Genomic DNA, 24,070 nt, shown 5'->3' with positions numbered 1-24,070 from the left:
TCATATTGGGTGGAATGACATAACTCCAGTGGAGATCGTCAGAGGTCTGACATATATATTCTTATAATATTTCAATAAACATTTATTGAATGTCTTTAGTGTGACAAGCACTCTATGTTGGGGGCTATGTATCACCCCCAAGGAGTTGACTCTTACATCAGTCAAGATGCTTTTAGCAGCAAGTAACAGAAAATTGTGTGGCTTAATAAGGAAATTTCTTTTGCAAGGGCTGTTTCATGTGACTCAACTACATCATCAAGGGTTCAGGTTTTTTTCCATCTTTCTGTTCTTCTACTCAGGGTTTTGGCTTTGTTCTCATGTCATTACTCACCGAGGGGAGACAGCTGGTCCAAGCGTCCCTGCTGGATGCAACGATGTCAAGAGGAAGCAAAGGACATACTCTTGTGATATCCCCTTTTTAGGAGGAAGAGAATATTTTCCAGGAGCTTCCAGCCCTTTTACATCTCATTGACCAGAAGACTGGGGTGGTTACATACTCAACCTTAAAATAATCTTTAACAAGGGGAAGTTGATAACCACAGACTTCAGCACTTCAAGAAGAATCTCCAAGTAGAATAGACTTGCTATGTAAGTAAGGAGGGGTAGTTGGTAATGAAAATGGGTGGAGGAATGAATGCTGGGTTGGTGGCCAACAGCTTCTGGTTGAAGATGCAAGTATGTATGTGGTTGGGATTTAGTCGTTAAGTCGTGTCCAGCTCTTTGCGACCTGATGGACTGTAGCCCACCCGGCTCCTCTGTCCATGGGATTTCCCAGGCAAGAATACTGGAGTGGATTGCCATTCTCTTCTCCAGGGGATCTTCCCAACCCAGGGATGGAACCCAGGTCTCCTGCATTGCAGGCAGATTCTTTACCATCTAAGCCACCAGGGAAGCCTACAGCTATGTAAAACAGGATGGTAAAGACGACTCTTCCCTTTTCCTCAGAACTTCGGATAAAGCCTGAGTAGAGGGCACACCCCACACGTCTGCAGGGAGAGGCTAGAAATGCCTGTAGCACAGCACTTGACTCCTTAGCAGGCCTAGCCTCATAGGCACCCCCTTCAGACAGTGTGCTCTTTGTAAACTCATAGCTCTGGTTGCCTTTGCTGAGCATATTTTTGAGATCCACCTATTATTACAAAATCAGTAGTTTGCTTCTTCTTATCACTGAGCAAAATTGCATGGTTTGTTTATCCATTTATCAGAGATTACTCCCCATTAACATTTATAATTTAGGCTGAATGAGTATGGGGCTTCCCTGGTGGCTCAGCTGTAAAGAATCTGCCAGCAATGCAGGAGACCTGGGTTTGATCCCTGGGTCAGGAAGATCCCCTGGAGAAGGAAATGGCAACCCACTCCAGTATTCTTTTTTTTTTTTTTTTACTTTCCTTACTTTATTTTTTGTTTGTTTGTTTGTTTGTTTTAAATTTTATTTTATTTTTAAACTTTACATAACTGTATTAGTTTCTTGCCTGTATTCTTGCCTGGAGAATCCCATGGACAGAGGAGCCAGGTGGGCTACAGTCCACGGGGTCGCAGAGTCAGAGACTACTTAGTGACTAAACAACAATAACGAGTGAGTGTATCAGCGCTTTTCCAAAGAGCAGGATTTGGCCCTGGAGGCTGGAACTCTGGGGTGTTCCCACTGCAGAGGGATGACCCCCAAGGCCAGGAATGTGCTGAGAGCAGATGACAGTGTGCCGGCAGACGAGTATGCCAGGGAGCTGCCTCCACCAGTGAAGGGGCCCCAGACGCACACCCTGGGGGACTCCAGGGGATTCCCCAACACGGTGAAAAAGTAAAAGATTTCCCTCTCCTTATAATTTGTCACCAGGACTCCTTTTGTTCTGAGGTTTTTGGACTTTGCATGAGGAGCAAGAATCCAAGTTATACCATGGGCTGCTGCAAAGAACTTTTCCCCCTTCTGCCTGACAGAATCCTGGGAAACAGAAGGCAGAGGGAGACAGGGAGGCTCCCCTCCAGGGTCAACCCAACAGGGTGCATTATTAGCAAACTCTTGGCCTTGAAGTTAGGAGTCAAGTCCAGTGTATCTATTTCAATTCCAATTTTCTGTTGGAGTTACAGTAATTCTAGACCTCAGCACAAGCTGAACTATGAGCTAAACATTTAATTCCTCAATATATTTAACTCATGTGGTTATGAGTCATGGTTAATACATTCAACAGATACTCTGGTCTCCAAGCTGAATATCCAAAGTCAGGGTTTTAATTGTTTTTCTTAGTGATTTGCTCATGTCTGCATACCAGCCATCAGGCTTGGCTGACCAAAGCCATCTTGAAATATTTAACTTTGAATTCAGGATAGGACTAAAACATGCCAATTATTTCTAATAATCTCTATCCAGAGACATGGATCACTCAAGTCAAGTTCTAAAACAAGTTACAGTAGGAAGTAAAACCGACCAACTGTATATTTTATACAGTAATATTACACATGGAATGCATTAAAATTTACACGCTATTGGGAATTTTTATGCATGTAGAAACAAGCATATTGTGTCTTTTACAAAATTGGAAAAAAATAAATATATATATATATGCTGCTGCTGCTGCTGCTAAGTCGCTTCAGTTGGGTCTGACTCTGTGCAACGCCATAGAAGGCAGCCCACTAGGCTCCTCTGTCCCTGGGATTCTCCAGGCAAGAATACTGGAGTGGGTTGCCATTTCCTTCTCCAAAATATATATATGGTGAGTAGTAATTTGGAAAGTGCTAGAATAATATTGAAGATAGTGAAATTCATAAAGCTGCTTATTTTTGTATTCATGTACATCTTAAAATACAATATACCTTTATTTACCTGAAATGCCAAAGTAGTTAAACAGGTAATATGAGTTAGCAAAACTGGCTATTGTTTCTTACCAACTGGAGCACCCCCTCACCAATCTTGCAGGTGGGTGGGAGATACCATATGCTCATTTTGAAATCAGACAATACAGTGTCTGAAGCAGAAAGTCAAAGTTTATTATTAACCCTCACCAAAATCTCACTCCTTTAAAATAACTTTTTTTTTTTTTCTGCAACCACAAGGCAACAACTGCTGGTGTCTGGGTGGTGAGGGATGGTCTGCCATCCAATTGCTTTGGAGATCTCATCCTGGCTCTGGCCTGGTCCTTGCCCTGTGGTGGGTGGCTTGGGTGGGTACAGGGTGGGGGCCACATGTGTGAGATGGACAGAGGTACAGAGGTGACCTCGAGATGCTCAGTCTAGGCGTGGAACGGAGAACAGGGTTGCTCCCCAGTGGAGGGAGGGGTCAGGGAGCCAAAGGTGGGGCGTTTCACTGGGGCCGCCCTACCGACCAGCAGCCTCGCACGGCCAGCACCGCCCTGGAGACTTGAACCTTCAGCCCTGATGCCGCTGGGAGCCAGTAAGTGTGGAAACGTTTTTGACCTGGCTGAGTCGTCAGAGACACCTTCCTCCCTCAGAGGTGTCCACCTGTTGCCCTAGTTCCATTAGTCGTTAAACACATACAACAGATGTGAATATATTGATGTATGGCAAAACCAATACAATATTGTAAAGTAATTAACCTCCAATTAAAATAAATAAATTTATATTTTAAAAAATAATTAAAAAATAAACTAAATAGGATAATTGTATACACATATGATATTGTGACTTTTACTAAGAAGTGTATATTTGGTATTTGTCCCCATTTTGGACCCAGAACCCCTAAAGCCCTAGGATTTCCCAAAGTGATAAGAGCAATAAAGGTGTCTTAATGTTCATAACAAACTCCTTTCAACCACATCTGAGTTTACGCTAAAGAGGGGACTTTTAGAAAGTACCTAAGTATAGGGGCTGATTGCCAAGGGAACCAACCATAAGATTAGCGGGCTGGATGTTTTAGTCCCATCCCCGGCCTCCGTTGGAGGTCACTGGTGACCAGTGATTTAATCAGTCCTGACTACATAATAAAGCCTTCATAAAATCACAAAAGGATGGGATTTGGAGAACTTACAGGTTTGTGAACAGGCAGATGCTGGAAGAATGGTTGCTCAGAGAGTCTGGAAGCCTCACTACCCTTTCCCACATACCTCACTCTATATATTGTATTGCTCCCTGTGGCCACTCTTCTGAATCCTTTATGATAATATAAATTATTATATTAATATTATCATTGTTTAGTTGCTAACTCATGTCCAACTCTTTTGCAAACCCATGGACTGTAGCCAACCAGGCTCCTCTGTCCATGGGATTTCCCAGGCAAGAATATTGGAGTAGGTTGCCGTTTCCTTCCCCAGAGGACATTTTAAATGTAAGTAAATGTTTATTGGAGTTCTTGAGCTACTTCAGCAAATCAGTTGAGCCTGAGGAGGGATCAGGGGAACCTCCAATCTATAGCTGGTATGTTGGAAGTGACCACCTGGACTTCTGACTAGCACCTGAAGGTGGGAGGCAGTAGTCTGGGACTGAACCCTTAACCTGTTTCCATCTCCTAATAGAGGGTGTCAGAATTAAATTAGTTGCTTAGTGGTGTTGAAAATACACATATTTCCTATAATCTGTTTTCTTCACCTGTGATATTTCCTGGACTTCTTTTCCTATGAATACTTAGAGTTCCACTTTGTTCTCTATAATATTTTCACATAGTCCATTGAATGGAATGAATTATATAACCAGTTGCATATTTGTAGACACCTAAGTTTCTGTTATAAGTGAAGTGAAAGTGAAAGTTGCTGAGTCGTGTCCGACTCTTTGTGACCCCGTGGACTATACAGTCCATGGAATTCTCCAGGCCAGAATACTGGGGTGGGTAGCCTTTCCCTGCTCCAGGGGATCTTCCCTACCCAAGGATCGAACCCAGGTCCCCCGCATTGCAGGTGGATTCTTTACCAGCTGAGCCACAAGGGAAGCCCAGGAATACTGGAGTGGGAAGCCTTTCCCTTCTCCAGTGGATCTTCCCGACCCAGGAATCGAACTGGGGTCTCCTGCATTGCAGGTGGATTCTTTACCGACTAAGCTATGAGGGAAGCCTTCTGTTATAAAAGATACTTCAATTAACACCATTGACTAATATTCTAGTATAAAGCTTACTTATCACTGTCTGAATTTACCTTGTTTGTTTATTCGGTTACTTGCGTGTAGCCTTACGCCCCCCTGGGATATGGAGCAGGGGTTTGTCTCTTGTTTCTCATTATAACACTAGCACCCAGGACAGTGAATATTATCTGCTGTTATTACTAGGAGCTCTTGACATTTCCAGATCCCTTCCATGAGGCAACAGAGCCTAGGGGAATGTGGGGGAAGTGGCCACCTCTGGCCCTCTCCCTGCCTCTTTCCCTCGCTTGGCCGCTTAGAACACTTTTCTGCCTCAGGAGCCTGGGCCGACTGCGTGGCTCTGTGTTGTTATTCAGTCGCTAAATCACATCTGACTCTTTGCGACCCCATGGACTGCAGCATGCCAGGCTTTAAGGGATGGGTGAACACACGGGGCAAAGTCGCTAGAGAAAAGCAGGGGTCCACCTTCATCAGAAAGTCACATACACTTCAGATTCACCCGGACCTTCAGATCCCAGACTTTAGCTTTCACTATTGACTAGCTTTTCAACCTGAAATTCATGAACACAGAAACAAATGGTATGTGGAACTACCCTCTGCTGGGGCACTCGAGGCAGGGTGTCTGTGTATGGGGGTGAGGGGTGGAGGGGCGGTGGAGAGAAAGAATTTGCCATTGTGCTCGTTCAGCTGAATCCAGCCTATGGCAGCCTCTCCTCCTTTGCTCATGTCTCCCGTATCACATCCTGTGTGGCTAGTCCTTGGACATCCTCCATCTCCCAGTGCTGGGTTAAGTCAGCAGGCCTAAGCTTTATTTGTGGGGATGCAAGCAGGGTTTGGAGAAGGGACTGAAGCATGGACACTCTCTGTGTCCATGGACACTCAAGCCCCTGTACTGATTGCCAGCCAAATAGAAGACTGTTTCAGGGACACAGAGAAGCACAGGAGGGAGGAAGCAAACGGAGCCTAAACCAGATGAGCTGGTGGCCTTTCCAGGTCTCGGTGGTGTGGGCTGCCCCTCCCCTGCCCCCAGGCATGCACATCAGTGACACGAAGACCCTTGCAGCCAGATGTGGCTGGACCCACTGTGTCATCATTAGCTAGACACGTGCTTGGTAGATCTTCTATTAAAAAATTAATGCTTATACTAGGTGATCTATTAATAGGTATTCCTTATAAAAATGTAAACATTACACATGTGCTAAGTCACTTCAGTCACATCCTTGTGTTCCTATGGACCGTTGCCCCCAGGCTCCTCTGTCCATGGGATTCTCTAGGCAATAATACTGGGGTGGGTTGCTTTTGCCTTCTCCAGGGGAATCTTCCCAACCAAGGGATCGAACCCACGTCTCTTACGTCTCCTGCATTGGCAAGTGGGTTCTTCTTACCACTAGCACCACCTGGGAAGCCCTTAAACATTATAGATCAGGTTCAAGTCTGCTTTGATCATCACCTATGATGCTGATCCCCTCCACAGAAAATATTATCACATTTTCCAGAGCCCCTGATTATGTAACTGTAGAAAACATAGAGCATCATCCTGTGAGGTGAGAGTTGTTCACATGCGTGGTACCCTTATGCATTTAGATACATGTCAGTATAACAAGAGGAAATATATAGACTGTCCTGTGGGGTGACAGTTGTTTACACACATGGTGATATCCTGGAAGTATAGTTTTGCCACTTGCTTTTTTGTGTTGAGCATTATATTGGAAGACTTCCATGTCAATGTATTTAGATTTCATGCCTTGTAACTAACTGCTAATTCTTCAAATGTTCTTACCTCTTGCCTGTGCAGAGTCAGTCTCTTCCGCCAGGCTGTATACTTGCTGACTCAGAGGACAGGAGCTTGCTTCATCTTCAGTCTCTTCAGGGCATCCAGGGTAGCCAGGCTGGGCCCTGCCTCCACAGTCCCTAAGGTACCCTCCCCCTGAGACAGGCTGAAACCCAGGACCCTTTGCTGCAATGCTTGCACCGGAAGGAACGTCTCCTTGAGCAATGGATTACGAAGAAGCTACGCCTGTGTGCACAGTCACTTCAGTCGTCTCCAACTCCTTGCACCTGCATGAGCTGTAGCCTGCCAGGCTCCTCTGTCCATGTGATTCTTCAGGCAAGAATACTGGAGCGGGTTGCTGTGCCCTCCTCTAGGGGATCTTCCCCACCTAGGAATCGAACCCATATCTCCTGTGTCTCCTGCACTGCAGGCAAGTTCTTTATCAACTGAGCCACCTGGGAAGCCCCACAAAGAAGCTATAATGGACTACAAATGACCACGTGCATGCACATGGTGGTCAGTCGCTAAGTTGTGTCCAGCTCCTTGGGACCTGGATAGACTGCCGCTCCCAGTTACCTGGAGGCTCCTCTGTCCATGGGATTTTCCAGGCAAGAATACCAGAGTGGGTTGCCATTTCCTTCTTCAGGGGATCTTCCTGACCCAAGGATTGAACCCACGTCTCCTGCATTGCAGGCAGATTCTTTACCACTGAGCCTCCAGGGAAGCCCGGTACATGCGCAGATGGGGCAAATAGTGAACAATAAAATACAAAGCGTCAAAACTCAGCTGCTGCATCTGAGCTGTTGGGAGCAAAAGCAGAGGACTGCACTGTGATCTCTGCACACAGCACCACCCAGACCACTTAAGCCACTCCAGGCCAACCGGCCAATCTGCCCCCACTCTCACCCGACTCAGGGAGCAAGCAGGAGCACCTATTGCTTGTTTTCCCCTCGCTGGTGCTGCAGGGTGTGTCTTGATAAAGGCTTGTCTGAACTTCTTGTCTTGCCTCTTAGCCATTTCTATTGATTAAGGACTCCAAGAACCCTGACTGGTAACTCCTCGGTTTGGGATGTGCTGCACGCATCTCTCGGAGAAGGCAATGGCACCCCACTCCAGTACTCTTGCCTGGAAAATCCCATGGATGGAGGAGCCTGGTAGGCTGCAGTCCATGGGGTCGCGACGAGTCAGACACGGCTGAGTGACTTCACTTTCACTTTTCACTTTCATGCACTGGAGAAGGAAATGGCAACCCACTCCAGTGTTCTTGCCTGGAGAATCCCAGGGACGGGGGAACCTGGTGGGCTGCCCTCTATGGAGTCGCACAGAGTCGGACACAACTAAAGTGACTTGGCAGCAGCAGCAACAGCACGCACCTCTCCTGGTCTGTGCTTTCCTAAAGAAAACCTGTGGACTTCTTCAGCGTCTGCAAGGCCAGCCTGGAAAGCCCTACCTGGAGTCTCAGAACTAGTGACAAAGAGGCAGTGATGACTGTCAGTCGAGGAAACACAGTCCTCCTGTTTTGTTTTACTGTAATTTTTATTTGCTCACAGCCTGCCAACAAGGTCAGCTCTAGAAACACAGCATGCTATTCTTTTTCACTTGGACTCTGCACTGACAGAAGTGGCAGCTGAGAGGCTAGAAATGCCAGCAAGGGGTTTTGCCAATGGTCAGCTTGGTTTACAGGCTCTGGAGCTTCCAGTTTTCATTCAGGCAGTAGACCGGCTGTTCAGAAAGACTGGAACCACCAGGGGAGCTAGTACTTTGTCGGTGACTTTTCCTACATAAAATCTGGAGTCTCTATATATTCAGATTCATACATTTCCTGACGGTGAAACTAATTCGATCCTAGAAGAGGGCCCCAAGGAAATAATTCAGCTTCATCCCCCTCTCACCTCCTCCTTTTGTGGTGGAGAATTAGAAAATGTATTCTTAGAACATTTTCCTAATTTTCCCTTATTTTCTTCTTGGGATGGAAAAGAAAAACCTCAGATTTGGCTGCTAAATGTATTCATCTAGCAATTACCTTTTCTTTTTAATTTCTAACTGGTGTTTACCAGTTCCAGTTCTGCCTTCTTTTTGTATCTTCTTTAAAAATATATTTTTTATGTCTTTATTGAATTTGTCACAGTATTGTTTTCGTTTTATGCTTTGGTTTTTTGGCCCAAGTCATATGGGATCTTAGTTCCCTGATCAGGGATAAAACCTGAACCCCCTGCATTGGAAGGTGAAGTCTTTCCTAACTACTGGACTGCCAGGGCAGTTCCTCTGCCTTCCTTTTCTTTTATCATCTTTCTTTCATATTGTTTCGGTTGGTTTCTGCTCCTCTGGTTATGTTCATGACAAACTTACTATGCCATTTTCATTACTGTTTAGCTCTGGGTCCCAGTGTCTTCTGAACTTTGGGATTAGCCCTTTAATCTTTTCAATTTATTTTAATTGGAGGATAATTGTTTTGCAATGTTGTTTTGGTTTCTGCCATACATCAGCATGAATCAGCCGTAGGTATACATATGTTTCCTCCCTCCTGAACTTCCCATCCACCTTCCACCTCCCACCCCATCATCCCCGCCACCCCCATGTTGTCACAGAGCACCAGATTTGAGCTCCCTGTGTCATACAGCAAATTCCCACTGGCTAATTATTTTACATATGGTAGTGTATACATTTCAAAGCTACTCTTCTGTATGTCTTCTTTGGAGAAATGTCTAAGTCTTCTGCCCATTTTTTGATTGGGCTTTTTGGTTTCCTGATGCTGAGCTGTATGAGCTGTTTATTGTTGTTCTAAGTCATGTCTGACTCTGCAACCCCATGGACTGCAGCACGCCAGACTCCCCTGTCCTTCACTATCTCCTGAAGTTTACTCAAATTCATGTCCATTGAATCAGTGATGCCATCCAACCATCACATCCTCTGTCACCCCCTTCTCCTCCTGCCCTCAATCTTTCCCAGCATCAGGGTCTTTCCCAATAAATCAGCTCTTCACATCAGATGGCCAAAGAATTGGAGTTTCAGCTTCAGCATCAGTTCTCCCGATACATTTTCAGGGTTGATTTCCTTTAGGATGGACTGGTTTGATCTCCTTGCTGCGCAAGGGACTTTGAGGAATCTTTCCTTATATTAGCCCTTTAATCTTTTCTTCTCTTTCCTCTTTGTTGATTCATTGCCATTGTGAGTTAATGAAAATGTGATTCTTCTGCATGTGGTAAGTTCCAGTGGTCACTGTTAAAACCTTTAGCATCTGGAATTTTAAGTCTTTGACATGTGAGCAGTAAGGTATTAAAGATGATAATATTCAGGCAGAAAAGTAACAGCAGAGCTCCTGCGGTTATTAAAAAATTACATCTTTCATTTCCTGAGTACTGGTGTTTAACTGCCTTGGCAAGGTTTAAACTTTCCAGCAGTACTGGTGGGAAACACCCACCAGTGGTACACTTCTGAGAAGTAAAGAGGCACTAAAACTGTGACTTTGATGATGGGTGGCAATTACAAGCTGTTTTTGGTCTAGTTTTTCTACGAAAGTCTAGGGAAGATTCTTTCAGTACCACGAATAGCCACGATGGATCCCAACGGTGTCTGTCTTTTTGAAAGATGGCATTCCACCAAGTTCTGTTCAGGATTTGTGGCTGATTTTCATAGTGATAAATGCTGCTTTATCATATCTTAACTGCAGTTGAATTTAGCTGCACATGGCTCACGCCAACTTCATTATTGTAAATGTAAATATAGTATGTAATTTAGGTCAACTTTCTTGTTTAAAAAAGGTTATGTAAATTCTTATAAAAATTAACACCACTGGGACTGCCCTGGTGGTCCAATGGTTAAGACTTCGCCTTCTAAGGCAGGGGGTGTGGGTTTGATTCCTGGGTTGGGGAGCTAAGATCCCATATGACTCATGGCCAAAAAATCCAAAACATAAAACAGAAGCAATATTATAATAAATTCAATAAAGATTAAAAAAAATTTATGTCACTTACTCTGAAATAGCAGGCTCTTTTTACATCGGAGATGCTGGTCCCATGAAAAAGAGAAACTGCTTTTTTCTTTTGAATTAAGAAGATGGTTTTAAAGTTTGTTATTAAAAATGAATACTTAAAAAAATTCAAGCTTACTGATGACAAACATTATGCCCATGGTTCAGACATCATTTAGAACATAGGTGGATATAGAAAGTGTTTAAGATCAATTAGTTATTCAAAGCATGAAAGGAAATCTTATATTAGGAAAAGTGCTGACTATATCACAATTGTAGACTAAAACATTGCTGTTGAGTTGCTCATTGAGGCTGTTTCTTCACCCTCTCAGATGCACACCTGGACCACATTTCTCAGCCTCCTTTGGAGTTAGGTATGGATCTGTGCCTGAGTTCTGTCAAATGGAATGTAGCTGAAAGTGAAGCAAGCCAACTCCCTGCTCAAGCCATATTTTCCTGTGTGCAGGTGGTTGCTCTTTCTCACTCTGTCTCCACCTGCTGGCCGGGTGCAGAGAAATCTGGAGGAGAATCTGAAGCCCTAACAGACAGTAGAGAAACCAGACAGAAATGATGGGTGCTTGAGGACTCACTTGGCAGACTAACTCAAGAACATCTGCATTTGTCATGTGAGTGGTAATGAAGTAATGAAGTCACTCAGTCTTGTCCAATTCTTTGTGACCCCATGGACTGAAGCCTACCAGGCTCCCCCATTCAGGGGATTTTTCCAGGCAAGAATACTGGAGTGGGTTGCCATCTCCTTCTCCAGGGCAGCTTCCCAACCCAGGAGTCGAATCCAGGTCTCCTGCATTGCAGGCAGACATTTTACCATCTGAGCCACCAGGGAAGTGTGGTAACAGATTTTAGAACACTAAATTTAAAATAAAAATCATTGGAGTATAGTTGATTTGCAGTGTTGTGTTAGTTTCAGGTGTATAGCCACATGAATCATTTATACATGTATCCATCCCCACGGACAGAGGAGCCTGGCGGGCTACAGTCCATAGGGTCACAAAGAGTCAGACACGACTGAAGTGGCTCAGCACTCACTTTTTAGATTCTTTTCCCATATAGGCCATTACAGAGTATTGAGTAAGAGTTCCCTGTGCTGTAAGTAGATCCTTATTAGTTACCTATTTTCTATGTATGAGCTACTAAAATTTTGAGGATTGTTTGTGATAGCAATTAGCCCCCTTGACCAACACTGGTAGCAAAAGGCATTTGATAAAATTCAACACCTACTGCCAATTAAAAAAATTGTCAAATGGAACAGGATTTTTTTTACTGTTAAAAATACCTACCTTATATCAAATGCCAACATTGTTATCTATAGGCATTTTCATTAAAATAAACAACAATACCTGCTACTATTCACTATTGATGATTACTGGCTTCAAGATCAAGTTAGTTTAAAGGTGAGAAATGAAATTATCATTATTTGTTACAAAAAGCTCACTTACCTAGAAAATCCAGGAAAAATCAACTAAAAAATTATTAGGGCCTGCTGCTGCTGCTGCTGCTGCTAAGTCGCTTCAGTTGTGTCCGACTGTGCGACCCCATAGACGGCAGCCCAACAGGCTCCCCCGCCCCTGGGACTCTCCAGGCAAGAACACTGGAGTGGGTCGCCATTTCCTTCTCCAGTGCATGAAAGTGAAAAGTGAAAGTGAAGTCGCTCAGTCGTGTCCAACTTTTAAGGACCCCATGGACTGCAGCCCACCAGGCTCCTCCGTCCATGGGATTTTCCAGGCAAGAGTACTGGAAAGGACTTTAATAAGTCATCTGTTACAAAATAAAAATTCAACATTAATATATTTTCTATGACCTTTAAAAAGCAAATTATGTATCTTTCAGTGTAGGAAGATTACATACATAATTTCAAAAATGGCATACATAATTTCAAAAATGGCATACATAATTTCAAAAAGAGTCATGAAAACAGGAAGGTACTACAAAATGCTCTGTGAAATTAAAAAATGATAGCCAAAATAAAAATTCAACAGGAATTTAGAAGATAAGCTCGAAATGTTTTCTTAGAGAAACATTTCAAATGTTTCCTAGAGAAGAAAAACTCAGACATGAACAAAAGGAGAGGAAAAACAAGAAAATTGGAGCATCCATCTATAATGTCCAGCAACTGATGAAAAGGAATGCCATTGACATAGAGCCAGCAGAGGGGAGGAACTTACTGCATATATAATTAATGAGTATTCCACTGAACTGAATGACTAAAGCCCATGCTTTATTCGGATTTTGTTAGTTTTTATCTAATGTAGCTTTTCTTTTCTAGGATACTACATTACGTCAGGTCTCCTTGGCTCTTCTTGGTTGTGACTGTTTTTCAGACTGTTTTTGATGACCTTGAGAGTTTTGAGGAGTACTACTGGTCAGGTATTTTGTAAAAACTCCATCTGCTTAGATCTGTGTGACTGGAGAAGTCATGACTAGAGTGAAGTTAGAAATTTGGGGGAGGAAGATCACAGAGGTCAAGTGCCGTTTTCAGCACATCATATGAACGGTACGTACTTTCAATATGACTTATCACTGCTGATACTGACTTTCACCTGGTGGCGATAGTGTGTGCAAGTGAGGAAGTCACTATGTGCTGATGAGACTGAAGGAGTGGAGGGTTATATACTGCATGTCAAGGGTAGTGTATTTTTATAAATCAGTTAAACACCTAGGAGTGTGATTGCTGGATCATATGGTAAAACCACATTCAGCTGTGTGAGAAACTGCCCAAATGTTTTTAAAGTGCCTACACCATTTTGCATCCCATCAGCAACAAATGAAAGCATCCTCAGCAGGAATTGATGTCAATTTCTTGGATTGTAACCATTCTAATAAGTGTGCAGTGGTATCTCACTATTGTTTTCTTTTTCTTTTCTTTTTAAATTATACTAGTTTAAGGAACCTATGCCTGGCAATTTAGGAGTATCTCTCAATATTTTTCTCTTGTCTGATGTTTGTACCAATTCTTGTTCATGTATTGTTTTGGCAATATCACATGATCTTATTAGGTTTTTCTAATGTTTTCAGGCTGATCTTGTTTTATTTCCCATTGTCAGGAGTGAAAGCAGGGTCCTGGGTTCCCTTTGCTTTATCCCATATCCCAGGTCCAGAGTTGGCTTTAAAAAGTTATGACAAAAACAGTTCTGTAATTATACTGCTGCTGCTGCTAAGTTGCTTCAGTCGTGTCTGACTCTGTGTGACCCCATAGATGGCAGCCCACCAGGCTCCCCTGTCCCTGGGATTCTCCAGGCAAGAACACTGGAGCAGGTTGCCATTTCCTTCTCCAATGCATGAAAGTGAAAAGGGAAAGTGAAGTCGCTCAGTCATGTCTGCTCCCAGGGACCTCATGGACTGCAGCCCACCAGGCTCCTCCGTCCATGGGATTTTCCAGGCAAAAGTACTGGAGTGGGTTGCCATTGCCTTCTCCAATAATTACACTATACATCACCAACTCAATAGACGTGAACTTGAGCAAACTTCAGGAGATGGTGGAGGACAGGGAGGCCTAGCATGCTGCAGTCCATGGGGTTGCAAAGAGTGGGATGTGACTCAGTGACTGAACAGGAAATATACTTTGAGAAGAAACTGTGACAAAGAAGAAATAACACAAGCCTTGACTGCCTTTTGATTCTCCAGGTAAAAAAGAGCCTATTCTGGCTTATTAGTCATGGAGCCACCAATCTGAAAAACTATACCACTTCTTGGGCCGGGAACACTGTGCATAACCATAGATTACTCTATAATCTCATATACAGAGAACATTTTATTACTGAAAAGATCACAACATTTTTGTATACAAAGTTTAAAAATGTGGAAAAGTTAATATTTACATTTTTCATACAGTACACGATGATTTTCTTTTTATGCTTTAACAGAATGTTAAATAAGAGCAAAAAACCAAAAGTATAAGAAAGTTTCGTTCAGGGAAAGATATTCATTGAAAACAAAATTAAGAAAATTCTTTAATATTTCAAAGTATGTTACATGAAATACATTTTCTTCTGTTTATCAGGACTATATATATATTTTTTCCATTTGGCACTAATACCGCTAGCACCTGTTTGAATATTCAGCAAAATCCTATTTAGCTGCACAGAGGAATTCTACATTATGTCTGAGAAAGACACTGCAAAAATGCAAAAAGTCTGCAGTATTCGAAATGTTTAAAAAACAAAAGTTAAATGTATAAGCAATTGTAAATGGTCATACAAACACAATCTTGGGTAGTCATGATATATTAAAAAAGGAAATCAATTGCACTTGGCTTAATTTATAAAACAGTAACAATTCATCTACTAATCCTTCAGAACATTTCATTTTAAAAAATCAGAAGGATCAGTCAGCAGCATAATGTTATCAACATTGGACACTCAGTAAGCACCTTATTTCAGTTGCATAATAGATTTGTGAAATTCCTAAAACAACTAGACTTCATAAAATTCACACATTGAAGATGATAAGGTAAATAGATTTTTAAAGTTGAATTTCCATTATAAATGAATTTCAGTGTATCAACTACTTTTCATACTACAAAAGATACTTATTTTCTTAGAAATTCAATGTAAAAGCTACCAAAATAGTGCTAAAATCAGCTATTGGAATAACATAATAAAAATATCTGAATAGACTTAAGGATTTCTAAAAAAAGTTCAAAACATAAAAATTCATTTTCAAATATATAAAAATGATATAAAGATAAGTTTTAAATACTTCAGCAAAGAAAAATCTTGACTTTATACTAGAAAAGTGAAACAGCATAGTACAATTTAAAACACTTTTGACACAGAAGAATCTTCATAAATAGAAAAGGAAGATTCCTCTAACAGTCTCTCCTCCCACACGACTTGAAAAATATTATTAACCTGCACATTCCCGTTTGGGGGGGTATATTGCTGCCATTAACCTCTGTGTGAAATGAATCATATCCTCAGAATCGACTGTTTTCAGTGTAACAAGAGGCGATGTAGCTTTAAGTGCAAAAGAAGACTGTAACAGAGATTCTTGTAAGACGGTGTACTGTCACCTCCAGTGTAGCAGGAATCCACTTCTCAGTAACACGATGACCTGGTTTTCAAGTATCTGAATGACCGCCAGCGCCCTGCTCTTTTCCAACTCCTGAAGCCGAGTGAACAAGCAGTGATGTTGAGCCTTTGAGGCTGCTTGGCTCTGGAGAACTGGACGCCTGCATGCTGTTGCTCTGCACTGGGCCACTTTCGGGGACATCACTCTTCGGGGTTACCCTAGGTAAAACAACAAAAGCTGATGCACATACACACCAAAGCACAGACGTGATGCTGGATGTCCTTACACATGCTATTTCTCTTTCCATGAGTTTTAACTGCTAATCGGTAACCACTTTGATCAGAAAATAATTAACTCTTAACACCTCAAAGTACAAATAATTTATTTTCAAAAGCAATTTTTGCTAACTTCAGAAACTTCATCAAGCATCACCCCTGTACGGGCTAAGCATGGTATCTCATGGGGAATAAGACAGGATTCCTGCCCTTAGTTTAGCAAATCTTTTGTTGATTCTCCCCCATGGATTAGACCCCATGTAAGAGGCTGGGAGCACAAAGATGAGAATGACCTCAGCTTCACCTTTGAGGAGTTTACAAATCTAGGGGACAATAAAGGCATTTATCTAATAATACATAATCTAGTATGCAAAAGCTGTTGGAGGTACATTTGGTCCAGTTTGGGAGGATGAGGTAAGACAGCCTTGAGACCTTAAAGTAGTCAGCTGTCAATATTTTGGCTAATTCAATACTTACCTGTGTTTGGATCACTTATGATCATTTGGAAAAATTCATTAAAGGTATTGTCAATATCCTTTCACGTTCAGAAAATAAAAACATTTTATAATCAAACTCATATAAAATGACAAATACCTTTTAGACAGTATTATAATGTAGGGCTAATTGAAACTTAATAGCCTGTATTTTACATGAATCAAACATTTCCCTAAATTTGTAAGCAACTCTTAACAATTACCATAGAACTGAATATTACTTTTCTATTTGAACAATATACGTAAAAGGCTCTTCCCAATACTAAGAATTAAACTATAAAAGAGCATTTATAGGCAGAATCCAGACTTCTTAATCCCAAACTGACTTGGACTAAAAATGTATAGACCTGTCATCTCAAAGAACGCATTCTTTCCAGCTATATGCTAGAAATGAAAACGTTATGCTTTAATGAAAAATGTGTAAGGCAGTATTTGAAACAGTCATATGATTTAAGAGAAGCAAGTCCAAGCTCACCTTCCTTCACTCCGCGCACTTTCAGACACACTGCTCTTCTCATTCACCTTGCCTGCCCGGCCTTGGCCTTTCCTGTCCGTCTGCTCCCCGCAGAGTTTGGAGCTGGGTGCTGCTGGGGAGGCAGGCTCCTCACAGTCCCGTTCTCTTAATTTGGGGGTGCTCGCTCCATCCCCTCTCACCTCTCTCACTGATGCTTCTGGTGAAGTTTGTATTTCTGTCAGAGTTTCTTGTCCTAAGTAATCATGGTTAGTGATTGCTACTGCAGAAGTACCATGATTTGCCGTGGCTCCTGTGCTGGTTCCCATGGATTTGGAAATGACCTTCAGTTTATGTGAACTTGGCTTGTAGTGCTTCTTTTTGTGTTTAACTTTAGAATTGTGCTTTAAGAAAAACTCACATGACTCCTGTAACACTCTTCGACTTTCACTGATTGGACTGTAAGAAAATTCAAGAAGAGAGTTTACTGGATAAAGGTTAAGTGTTATAATAGAAACCGTAAAGCATATCACACATCTTGTGCCAAAAATCCTTATTCATTCAAGTTAGGTTCTATATGATTTACATTGTTTATAAACATCTAGGATTATAAATACCATGAGATATCAGTAGATTGCCATGCAGTGAAGTCTTTTGTGCTACACTGTCAGTGGTTTTGTCAGCATAAATAGTAGAAGGAAATTAAATATGCAAAATCAAAAGATGAGGGCCAAAAACAAACTGGCATAAAGTAGGGGATGATCTGTATGTGTATCATAAACAAAGATATAAAATATGAAAGTAAACCAGAGAGAGAATATAGAATATAATTAATGGTCTTTGTTTAAATACAATTGCTTTCTTTCTAGTATTCAAGTTATAGCAAGTTATTCTGAAGTTAGTATGGGCATATAAATATGGGATGTGCTTAGTCACTCCGTTGTGTCTGACTCCATGCACTGTAGCCTGCCAGGCTCCTCTGTTCATGGAATTTTCCAGGCAAGAATACTGGAGTGGCTTGCCATGCCCTCCTCCAGGGGATCTTCCTGACCCAGGGATCCAATCCAGGTCTCCCCCATTGCAGGTGGAGTTTTTATCCACCTGCAATGCGTCTGAGCCACCAGGGATAGAGATACAATAATAGTTCAAAGAAATTAAAGTCCCGTTAAATGAATTCTTCAGACTTCAAAAATTAATTTGTAAAAAGGTTCTAAAATTTTTACCACAAAAATGTTCACTAATAAAACCAACTGGAAACAGTTAAAAAACTTTGTATTACATTGATAGTACACAATTTATAACATATATAAATAATAAAATTAACTATTTACTCATAAATGTAAGTCTACTATGTTGTTAAAGAATATTCCATAAGTTGACATTTTTACCATCTTAAGGCAAAAAGTGACATGTTGAGTCAGTACTATGTGTAATAAAATTTAAAGGTAATGATCATATACCACATTTGAATCATATTCTATGTTGCTTAATATATATTGATATTTGACCCATTTCATCTTTTATCACTGATTAAAAAGGATAAAATTATTTACAATGCTGAACCCAAAACAATGAATTCAATGATGGCAGTAATAATACTGGATATATTATAAGCCATGGAAAGAAAATGTACATTTTACAAACTTTGTATTTATATTTCAATAGAATAGTATATGTCAAAGACTACTGTAACAAATACTAAAATAAAGCACCTCTCTCCATGAAAAAAGACTTCAAGACTTTCAAAAGACTTTGAAAAAATAGGTAATATAATGAAACTCTGGTACAGTGATGATTTGAATAGTTCCTTGGTATTTGATCTATTTATTTTAAAACAATGTCAGATAATTCAATAGATGCTTACTCTTTCTTACGATTTCGTTTAAAAAATCCAGCCCATTCTGTGCATGTCTTTTTGCTTCCAACCCAGAAGACGGCAGAGATGCCAACAATTAATGTCATCAGATATTTTATCATAAATAAAGCCAATTCTGGTCGAGTTTCTGTATTTGCCTACAAAAAAATAAGAAGAATTTCAGCGATAAATTTAAAGTAAAGAGAAATCTATACAGTTAATGCAAAACTTGAACAAAAGTATAAATCAGTTGGTCTTATGAAATGTTTGATATGGCATAATTAATAGTGATATAAGTGTAATACATTCCTCACGGAAGTTCTGAACAAAGAACTTTTATCAAAATATATAAATAGAAAGGGAATAACACATTAAATATATTTAGGAAGGATGTCTTTACATCCGGGCTTGATATCTGGTATTTTTTTTCCTGTAAGTATAGCAGCCTCTTATAATTCCCAAAATATGTGCCTCTCAATATTTACCTATTTTCCTTAACTATAATCTATTAAAAAATACATTTAAACTCATTTTTAAGAGCATACTATTTCAGAGTCTTTATGCACTATTGATGTTAATGTTATAAAAACTAGGTTGGTGAGAACAAAGTAAGCATCAGTAAAATGAAAACAATGTGGAAATTTTGTAAAAAGTAAATCATACTTTTTTTTCAAGCATAAACTTTCAAATATTTTTAGACTGTTATACAATATCAAAATACTATACATTATGCATTGTATCTTTCTTTTTACACTTACTAATATTTCTTGGAGACCATTCTATATTAGTGCAAATAGAACACTTCATTCTTTTTAAACGCTGCTTCATTGTGTGAATAAACTATAATTTATCATGAGAAACGCTGGACTGGAAGAAACACAAGCTGGAATCAAGATTGCCGGGAGAAACATCAATAACCTCAGATATGCAGATGACACCACCCTTATGGCAGAAAGTGAAGAGGAACTCAAAAGCCTCTTGATGAAAGTGAAAGTGGAGAGTGAAAAAGTTGGCTCAACATTCAGAAAACGAAGTTCATGGCATCCAGTCCCATCATTTCATGGGAAATAGATGGGGAACAGTGGAAACAGTGTCAGACTATTTTTGGGGGCTCCAAAATCACTACAGATGGTGACTGCAGCCATGAAATTAAAAGACGCTTACTTCTTGGAAGGAAAGTTATGACCAACCTAGATAGCATATTCAAAAGCAGAGACATTACTTTGTCAACAAAGGTTCGTCTAGTCAAGGCTATGGTTTTTCCTGTGGTCATGGATGGATTTGAGAGTTGGACTGTGAAGAAGGCTGAGCACCGAGGAATTGATGCTTTTGAAGTGTGATGTTGGAGAAGACTCTTGAGAGTCCCTTGGACTGCAAGGAGATCCAACCAGTCCATTCTGAAGGAGATCAGCCCTGGGATTTCTTTGGAAGGAATGATGCTAAAGCTGAAACTCCAGTACTTTGGCCACCTCATGTGAAGAGTTGACTCACTGGAAAAGACTCTGATGCTGGGAGGGATTGGGGGCAGGAGGAGAAGGGGAGGGCAGAGGATGAGATGGCTGGATGGCATCACTGACTCGATGGACGTGAGTCTGGGTGAACTCCGGGAGTTGGTGATGGGCAGGGAGGCCTGGCGTGCTGCGATTCATGGGGTCGCAAAGAGTCAGACACAACTGAGTGACTGAACTGAACTGAACTGAACTGAAACTATAATTTATTCAACTACCCCTACTAATAGATGTTCAGGTTATTTCCTATTGCCATTGTAAATAATGTTACAGTCACTATCTTTGTATGTATGTAATATCTCACATCTGTGAGCAGATCTGTTGATAAAGTCCCAGAAGGACAGGATCAAAGAGTACGTGCATTTTAAATAACGGATATTATCAAAATTCTTTCCACAGAAGGTTGAACTAAGTGAGTAGCAAAGTCTAGAATGTGTATTCTCCCAGAACGTGTATTCTGCCACAGTTTCATCAATACAGTGGTTATAAAACCACGTTTGCCATGTCATAAGTATAAATATGATTTTATTATAATTTTAATTTGCATTTTTCTTATGTTAAGAAGAGCTTGTTTTATTTTCCTTTTTGTGACCTCTTGACATATCCTTTTGTCATTTTTATACCAGACTGTTGATTTTTTTCTTGTTGATCTATAAGAACCCTTTATAAATATGGAAATTAGCCCTTTAATTATGATGTGAAGTGTGAATAAAAATTCCCAGTTGGTCTCCTGACTTTGATTATGGTGGGTTTTTTGGCCATGCAGAATCTGAAAAAAAAATTTTCCTTAGTCAGATTTAGCAATCTTTTCTTTCATAGCTCCTGAATTTTATATCATGAAGTCCTTCCCCATTGTAAGATTAGAATTTTCTCACTTTATCTTCTAATACAGTTTTTATTTACATGAAATATAATCTTAAAAAATCATATATCTTACACTTTTTAGCAGTATGTAACTGATGCTAAAGCTGAAACTCCAATACTTGGCCACCTCATGCGAAGAGTTGACTCATTGGAAAAGACTCTGATGCTGGGAGGGATTGGGGGCAGGAGGAAAAGGGGACGACAGAGGATGAGTTGGCTGGATGGCATCACCGACTCGATGGACATGGGTTTGAGTGAACTTCGGGAGTTGGTGATGGACAGGGAGGCCTGGCGTGCTGTGATTCATGGGGTCACAAAGAGTCGGACATGACTGAGCAACTGAACTGAACTGAACTGAACAGTTGCCTTCCCCCCTAGTTTGCCAAAAATATGAGCAATCTAGGACAAAATATGGCAGGATCACTTTAAGAGTACTTCCTTATTGATTATATAGTAAAAACAGATGATGGATAACAGACTATGGACAGGCTGTAAGGCAGGTAAAACCATTATCCCCACGTATCAGTATGTAAAATAGGTCTCACTGTTACAGTGCAGTAACTTTCTAGAATATAAATTACTATGTAAAATAATTTAGTCCATACATTGCTTAATCTGATATACTGTGATGATATAGCACTCACAAGTAACAGGAGTCAGTACCATATATAGATATTCGAGAAAAATTTATAAAATCTATTAAAAACAAAGCACAAAGCTTCTATTTTAAAAACTCAACTAAAATGCTCTAAGAGATTTTCTATTTTCAGATACTTTTAAATCTTAAAATCACAACTTTAATCAGAAGTATCAGAAACACATACATCATGTTTTAATTGTGCTTTTTGTCATAAGAAATGACAGGATAGTTTAGGCAAAAATTCTGTTTTTAAAAGTATATACGAGTAAAATATAAAATGATATATTACAGATCATCTTATTATAAACACAAATAAGGATTTTCTCAACTAACTAAAAAATAAAGTGAAAGTGAAGTAAAGTAGCTCAGTTGTGTCTGACGCTTTGAGACCCCCATGGACTGTAGCCTACCAGGCTCCCCCGTTCATGGGATTCTCCAGGCAAGGATACTGGAGTGGGTTGCCATTTTCTTCTCCAGGGATCTCCCAGACCCAGGGATCGAACCCGGGTCTCCCACATTGCAGGCAGATGCTGTACCATCTGCTCCACCAGGGAAGTTGCAAGAATTAAAAGCTACTCCCAATAGAGCAAAAGTTACTTTTCTTCTCCATATGATAAGAACCTATTCTTCTGACTCTATTCTTCATTACCATTCATCTGCCTTTGCAATCTAACTTAATTTTTAAAAGAACAGCTAAAGGAGGCACTTTACTATCAGTGTAACTGAAGCTAAAACTTGAGGAAACAACTCTTAAGACACTCATCCCAGTTTCAGCTGATGCCTAGGGAACATTTCCCTCTATTGGATTTTCTCACCTGAAATCTAATTTTAGCTTCATGATGAATTCAAAGATATTTCCAGGGCATGCCATGTTAAAATTAAATAGTGAAATAATACAAATGATAGCTTTTACCTGATAAGGACATGGGATATGGTACTGACGACAGTGGTCAGAGACCCAAGTTATCTCCCAGGTAATCCTGTTTACTTGCTCGTAGACGTAGCATCCCAGAAGAGTTACTAATGGCACAAGATACAGGCCACTGAAGACTCCAATTCGAATCATAAACTTCTTCAGTTTCTCTTGGTTCCGGCCATCGTGTTGTATAACTTGTCGAACGTGATTTAAGGAAATAATGCCAGCTAAGAGAAGAGACAGCCCGACAAACACACAGAGGCAGAGTGGCAAGAGGACGAAGTAGCGCGAAGCATCCAGGTCATAGAGGCCGACAAAGCAGACGCCACTAATGTTGTCTCCTTCAACTTTGTTCATGGCAAGAAGCATAATGGTGAGAAAACCTGGTATTCCCCACGCAACAGCATGAAACCACACTGCTTTTTGTTCAATGGCCTCACAACTCCATTTTCGGCCAGCAGCTAAGAACCAAGTAATGGTGAGCATCACCCACCACACAGTGCCAGCCATGGTGAAAAAATACAAAAACATGAACAGAATGGTGCAAGCCTTATTTTGAGAGCCTAGAACAACTGTGTCACCAAGTTCCAGTTTCTCATCTGCCTTATTGCACGCTGTGCTGTTGCCTAGCAAGAATCCGATAAAGTACATAAGAGATACAATGCTGTAACAGACAGAGTAATATATAATAGGTCGCTCTGGGTATCTGAATCTTCTAACATCAATTAAAAAAGTAAGGAATGTGAAAAGGGTTGCACAGAGGCAAAATATTGAAACTATTCCAATAAAACTTTTTGCAAACTCTAGCTCATCGCTTTTAAAATACATGTTGGGGCATGGAGGTGCACATTGCTCAATTCCCAGAAACTTATAGCCTTGGCCCCCAGAAGTCTTAAGATGCCTTGGACACCAAAATCCAATGTCTCTTCGGATTTGTTCTGATTTCTTGTGAGGACCAAGAAGCTCTGTGTGTGGGTTAAAAGTTGCAGGAACAGACGCATCACAGTACTGTAATCTGTAAAGATTTAACAAAACATAAAAGAAGCCAACATTTTTGAGTTACTAGTTTAATGCTATACTTCACAACTATAAAATATTCCTTATGCATTCATTTTAAAATTCTTTTACTATTATTATCATTTTAAAATCTTTTGGCCCAGCCACACGGCATGTGGAATCTTAGTTCCCTGACCAGGGATTGAACCCACACCCCCTTTATTGGCAGCATGGACTCATAACCACTGGGCTGCCAGGGAAGTCCCTTCTTATGCATTCATAA

At 40.7% G+C, this 24,070-nt stretch overlaps 1 protein-coding gene and 1 long non-coding RNA gene across 6 annotated transcripts in view; one reads left to right on the top strand and one right to left on the bottom strand.

Moving 5' to 3' along the window:
- Positions 1-237: 237 nt before the first annotated feature.
- LOC123329441 lies at positions 238-13,936 on the top strand. 3 transcript variants are annotated; one of them, XR_006544861.2, is made up of 5 exons: positions 238-588; positions 4,191-4,276; positions 11,093-11,134; positions 11,227-11,386; positions 13,045-13,936. It is a non-coding gene; the product is annotated as an uncharacterized LOC123329441 (long non-coding RNA). The 3 variants fall into 3 exon arrangements; XR_006544863.2 differs by lacking the exon at positions 4,191-4,276 and having other exon boundaries at positions 240-588; XR_006544862.2 differs by lacking the exons at positions 4,191-4,276; positions 11,093-11,134 and having other exon boundaries at positions 243-588.
- Positions 13,937-14,511: 575 nt separating this feature from the next.
- FZD6 (frizzled class receptor 6) overlaps positions 14,512-24,070 on the bottom strand; it is a 39,058-nt gene continuing 29,499 nt past the window's right edge. For all 3 annotated transcript variants that reach the window (XM_025265107.3, XM_025265108.3, XM_025265109.3), the window contains 4 exons: positions 22,789-23,806; positions 18,873-19,021; positions 17,033-17,467; positions 14,512-16,006 (listed from right to left, as the gene is read on the bottom strand). In XM_025265107.3, coding sequence (XP_025120892.1) covers positions 15,838-16,006; positions 17,033-17,467; positions 18,873-19,021; positions 22,789-23,806 — 1,771 coding nt within the window. In that variant the 3' untranslated portion in view covers positions 14,512-15,837. The remainder of the gene's footprint in view (positions 16,007-17,032; positions 17,468-18,872; positions 19,022-22,788; positions 23,807-24,070) is intronic.

The sequence above is a fragment of the Bubalus bubalis genome, chromosome 15 (genome assembly GCF_019923935.1).
Source record: "Bubalus bubalis isolate 160015118507 breed Murrah chromosome 15, NDDB_SH_1, whole genome shotgun sequence".
Lineage (NCBI taxonomy): Eukaryota > Metazoa > Chordata > Mammalia > Artiodactyla > Bovidae > Bubalus > Bubalus bubalis.
This window is presented reverse-complemented; position numbering and strand designations above follow the sequence as displayed.